Here is a 6006-nt window from a genome sequence, read left to right as displayed (position 1 = left end):
AATACGATACTATACATAATTTTCAGCATGGCTGCAAAACAGTTCTAATTCACCGGCTATTGATCGGTTTCGAAGCGATACTGAAAAATATTTTCTAACATATTCAGGAGAGCCGTACTGGCAGCTGTACAGAGAACCGTACAACTTGCCCTGCAGCGCAGATCACAGACTGACTCACAGGAAACTTTATACAATAACAAATGTGCTTTACCTTAAAGTTCCAATCGAGCACTAAAAACCTGTTTCACTGTTAGTTTGGAAATAAATTGAAAGCCTATGGGGGCTCTAACCCGTCGGAGCTACCTAGAACCAAATATAACCTACCATAAAATATTAAACAAACAAACGAAAAGCTACCTCACCCCAATCCTTTTATTTTCTGTTTAATTCAAAATAAGAATAGGGGTTGAGTGCTCAACTAGGCACTTAGCAGGAAATTGTTATTTAATCATCATAAGATTAAGTATGTAGTCATATTTTTATTAGAATAACGCGCGCGCGGTATGTCAATAATATGTCAGCCAAGACTACTTTTCGCATGTCACCGACTTTAAAAAGTCAATGAATTGATGTGAAAAATAGCATTTTTTTATAATAGGATTATAACTAATTTGTATAAATAAACTCATCAGGCAACAAAGATTGCCATCCAGCAGGCTGTAAATCAGGCAGTTGCCATTGCCGTCTCAAATGCCATTGCCTCGAGGCAACAGAACAACCCTAGTAAAGGAGCTATGTCAAATTCAGGTAACTTACTGTTTTAAAGCAAAGCTTTCCTATAGTTAGGATAGGTCCTTAAATAACGGATAGCTGTTATTTACAATTTAGGCATGTTAGAATTGTCACATGATTTCAAACTTGGCATGATGATTCCTGTCACAGTTAGATATTATTTTAAAAAGCGTAGCAGTTCTACAAGTCCGTACTTCCATTTAAACAATGCGGATTTTTAACAAAAATACTTTTTTATGATATACTATATATCTTTTCTATTCAACTGATTTTTTGAATAATGATTCCTAGGACAACATGTTATATTATACTCCATAACAAATTCCTAAAACTTAAACTTGTCCCTTAAACCTGATTACCCATTTTCCAACAACTTTATATAAAAATAAATCTTGATTAAATTTTAGAGTTGAAAAGTGCTGTAGAGGAAGCAGTTATGAATAGTGTACGAGCAGCTTTGCGCCAAGTTACAAGCAAAACAAGGCACACAAACCATTTTTTAAAAAATCAGAAAAGCATTTTATTAAATAAAAATCTGTATTACGTCAATAAAAAGATGGTGTATAAGTATACAACTCAAATTAATCATAAGTTTTGGCATTTATTTTTATTTTTTGCAGGGCTGCTATTCAGCCAATTAATTCCAATTGAAATTGCCGCAAAATTTAATATTTTGTTGGGGTAAAATTGGCGTATAACTTGTTTTTATGTTACTGAAGCGGAGTGGGTAAGGGGAGAAAAAAGGGAATGGGGTTTTGGGGAAATTTTCTTTTAAAATTGTTTGTCAGAATAACATTCCCTTTCACTGATATTTTTGTAATTTTTTCCTTAATTTTAAAATTCATCAATAAAAACGGAAAATAAATTTAATTTTGATTAGCTTACTACAGCTGAGTAATATTGGATAACCAAGAAAAAAAGTATTCTTTTTTCAACAAACTAATTAAAATTATTTTCATGTATATGATATGCTCATCAAATGCTTTGTTTACATCAAAGTAACATAAAATAAGAATTAATGTCTTTTTAAAAATTAAATTATTGCTCATTAAGAGATATAAGTTTTCCGGAATTTTAATGTAGGGAGGAGATTTGAAATCTGCATCAAATTTTAAGGATTTTTTATAAAATTCGTTTTTTGTAAAATTCTTTATCTAAAAGCGGAAATACATTCTAAGTTAATTAATTTTGACCAATAGGATAGGTGGATTTTAAACTACCTGCGCTCTAATTGGTTGAATGATGTACGACATCCAATCAGAGCGCAGATTTTTTAAATCCACCAATCACGGATGCCAAAATTAATTAACTTGATTTGTATTTCCGCTTTTAGATAAAGAATTATACAAAAAACGAATTTTATAAAAAATCCTTAAAATTTGATGCAGATTTCAAATCTCCTCCCTAAATTACAATTCCGGAAAACTTATATCTCTTATTGCTCATGTATCCCATCCGCTTTTTAGAAATGCGATTTCCTAGATAATTCTTTTTACAAAAGATCCGAACAGACCGAAAAGATAGACTTAACATTGCTAGTTTTAAACCAACCCATTCAAATTCAATTAAAGTACTCAAAGTTTTTGGGCCAATTGATAAGATAACGCGGTCATTTACAGTCCAATGTTCAACCCTTATTTTAGTACTTTAAGGCTAGCCCTATCCCTAAATACATGTATTAAGACAAAAATTTAAAAATGGTGTTCTGTGTCTGTTTAGAACAACCGAAGGTGAGCGCAGCCAACTAGCCACAGCTCTGCAGTCAGCGGTCAAACAAGCCATTGAAAACTCCATCAGAAATAGATTAAACTAGCTGCAATAGATTTAGGAGTCAATTGTTTTTTTTTCTGATAAAAGTTTTACAAGTTTTCACATTTTTCTCGTCAATTTAAAAGGTTAACATGTTTCGATACTTATTCATTCTTTTTAGATAATAATTTTTAATTGCTTAGTAGTTATTTATCGCATCGTATTATAGACAGCTTTCCGTGAATATTAAAATTAAACATTACAAAACTTGTATTAATTTTATGATTTTAATTTTTATATACATGAAAAATTGTCTATTTGCTATACAATGATCTTCATCAGTAAGGCTGAGAACCGATACTATTCCACCGGATATAAATCAGTCCTTACTGGAAAAAAATATTCTCTATCTTGCCATAAAAATACCCTGTACGCTTCATTAAATCAAAATTTCCTTATTTTTACATCCATATTAAAAGACTGAATATTCTTTTCCTAGTTAAGTCCTAATTTTTTTCGCAATTGCAAAGAAAAAAGTTTACCTATTTTATCTCCTAAAAAATATGTCTAATATCTATAAAATCTTATTAAGGGCATTTTATAATTAATTATATCTAGTCAAATTTTATTGTAATTTTACATTTTTATTTATTGTATTTTTAATAAATGCTATCAATTCAAATTTAGTTTAATTTGAAAAATATTATAATGTCTGTGTTTACAGAACCAATAGGGATCTACTTTACACTGAAGCTTCATATAATATCAGGAAAGGTTTTAACTAATTTCAAGAGGTTAACTCCTCCCCCCCCCTAAGATAAATACCCATGGAAAAATACGACCCACAAAATAAAATTTTAAAACTAAAATTTACGTAGAGGGTAAACTTTTTCCCTCCCTCCAATGCCCTATATTTATGTCTCTATAGCTGAACCTCTCGCTAACCTCCAAAACGATTTTGATTTCCTCTACAGTAAAGCTTCTATTAGGTCCCGAAAATTTATGTTTATATTTGAATTACATTGAAGTATTTAATCCTTTTTTCATAAATAAAAAATCTATGTCCATAACAGAGTAAATCTAAGAAAACTGTATTTTAAAAGAATTCGATTGTGGCGACACTTTGTGTTAAAATATTAAAATTAAAATTTTAATCATATTAACCCTTTGGTGATGGTAATGTGAAAAAAATATAATTGAAAAAATCTTTTCAAAATCATTTAAATTAATAAATATTTACTTCTTTCTTTTAGATAGTAATGGCGGGGGAGGAAAATTGATTTATTGAGAAATAGATATGTACTTAAAGAAAACTAGCCAATAGCGATATAGTTATATTGAGCCAACCCTAGTTATTAAACTATCAGCAACGATCTAGGGGCACCTGAGGTGAGGGGGTGACTTCTCTTGGGAGGTTGGTAGTACCCTCCCCCTAAATCATGAACCATCTAAAAAATAACCATATCGGTTCGGTGGTTAGCGAGATCTTTCGGTACACAACACACAAACAGACACACAGAGATCCTATTACTTTTATATTAAGTTATATAAAACAAACAATGACAATACACTATTCTATATTTCTAATCACAAAATTATCACATTTGATAACGTCAAGTTATACAACAGAGACATCATTACACATTACAAAAATTTCATACAAACATTATTCCTTATATTTTCATATTTGTAATTTTTAATCCTTAATTCAGCAAGTGGACTACTTGTATCCTCTGTCTATAAATAGCAAAATAAATCTAAAGAAGGGAAGTAAAGGCAGGAATAAGGTATAACCATTAAACGAAATAAATCTAGAAATATATTTGGGGGGCAAATGGAGAGGTCGTCAATTTTACTAAATATTGTCCCCCAACGACAGCTGAAATTACGTATTGGTTTCGTGATTTTTTTTCCGAATTCATTTCGGTGTTTTTGCAAGGATTGTTTTCTTGCTCAACCAAGCCAGGACATAACCTACCCCTCTCCTCTTCACTATTTAGAAATTCAATGACTGACAGGCAAGGGATGAGACAATGGGCAATTTATTCAATTATCTTCTAGTATTTCCGTTGATTATGATAATTAAGCTTCGTCAGCTAGGACTAAAGAAAATTCAATGCGCTAGTGCCCAAAGTCCTTAGAATTAGCCAATATAAGAGTTGCAATGGTTTTAGTACCCAAAGTCTAAGACAACTAAAAGTGAATTTTAGATCAATTGTGCTATCCATATATTCCTGTTGACAGGAGAATATCGAGTAAACCTATGGCAAAATGAAGAGATTTTCTATTAATAAAAATTTTTTACCCAACATTATAATATAAAAATGACAAAAATTTTGATAAAAACTTGGATTTTAAAATATTTAGAAATGTAATTAAAATATTTTTACTTTTAAATATAAATTAATGATGATTAAAAATATGTAGGTATTTTTAAACTGTCTTTTTATTTTTTCTGTGATTTTTTAGGCCTTTACATACATAAAACATACGTAAAATTTAAAAGCGATTTTGATTATCTACAAAAATTTAGACAAATAAAAAAATTGTAAGAGAAATTGAGATTTTAAAGTTCCACAAAGTATTATAAAGTGCAAAAAAAAAGAAAGAAATAGGTAAATATGCCATTCATTTCAACATTACAATTAATTGGTATTTATGACTAAAAACAACAGGCAAAATTTTTAAATAAAGTATCTAAACAATTGACTGAAAAGCTTTAACTTGAGATGCTTTATCTGTAAATTTTGATACAAATGCTTTTTTAATATTTATATTATATGAAAATATTATAAAGGTATTTAAAAAGATATAAGACTAATATACATAAATATATATTTTTGATGTATTTCTTAAATTTTTGTTTTTTTTAATGAGATTTTGACAAACATTATTTTTTGATGAAATGCATTAAACCATAGAAATAGAAAATTTGTCCACAATTTCAAAAGACATAAATTTGAAATGATGAAGAGATAGTTTAATGGAAAATAGTTTACATAAGATCATGGGTGACTAACCCAGCACTAAGCTTCATTTTAGAATACTTTTAAAAACAAATTTTTAAAACTCCAAACTATTTTTTCTGATAAAACTATCCCATCATATTGAAACATTTGTTATTTCTAAACTTTGATGTGTAAAAAGAAATCTTTTGGATATCATGTACCTAACATTTATAAATAATAATAATATATGTTAAGATCCAAGATTAATTTTAGTTCTTGGATCTGGAACCATATTTTGTTCAGGTATATTACTGTAGGGTAGACCATCCATAATTTTGAGTGGAATATCAATCATGTTTGGTAGCACTACCAGCTTTACAACCTCTTCTTGAATTCTAAAATTTAAAACAGTTTTATACTCTTTATAACATTAAAAAAACTTTAAATAGCTGGTATTCAGCAATTTAATCTACTTTGATATTTTAGTAAAATTTAAGTTGAGGAAAGCATTATATGACTTCAGATACGTAATTGACAGATTCTATGCTTAATTCCTTTTCAGCCTTGAAGGGCCCAC

General features: G+C 29.3%; 2 protein-coding genes across 5 annotated transcripts in view; one reads left to right on the top strand and one right to left on the bottom strand.

The window, feature by feature from the left end:
- Positions 1-503: 503 nt before the first annotated feature.
- LOC145330434 (uncharacterized) lies at positions 504-3080 on the top strand. The gene is made up of 4 exons (XM_080175069.1): positions 504-536; positions 633-747; positions 1140-1215; positions 2452-3080. Exons 1-4 carry the CDS (start codon positions 504-506, stop codon positions 2543-2545), a joined length of 318 nt encoding a protein of 105 aa, XP_080031195.1. The 3' UTR covers positions 2546-3080.
- A 961-nt stretch (positions 3081-4041) lies between these two features.
- Positions 4042-6006, bottom strand: part of LOC145329375 (uncharacterized) — a 70512-nt gene continuing 68547 nt past the window's right edge. For all 4 annotated transcript variants that reach the window (XM_080173462.1, XM_080173465.1, XM_080173463.1 and 1 more), the window contains one exon: positions 4042-5824. In XM_080173462.1, the coding sequence (XP_080029588.1) occupies positions 5680-5824 (145 nt within the window). In that variant the 3' untranslated portion in view covers positions 4042-5679. The remainder of the gene's footprint in view (positions 5825-6006) is intronic.

This window comes from Acartia tonsa, chromosome 10 (assembly GCF_053477335.1).
Source record: "Acartia tonsa isolate MP-2025a chromosome 10, ASM5347733v1, whole genome shotgun sequence".
Taxonomy (NCBI): domain Eukaryota; kingdom Metazoa; phylum Arthropoda; class Copepoda; order Calanoida; family Acartiidae; genus Acartia; species Acartia tonsa.
Note: the sequence above shows the minus strand (reverse complement) of the source record. Positions and strands in the feature narration are given on the sequence as shown.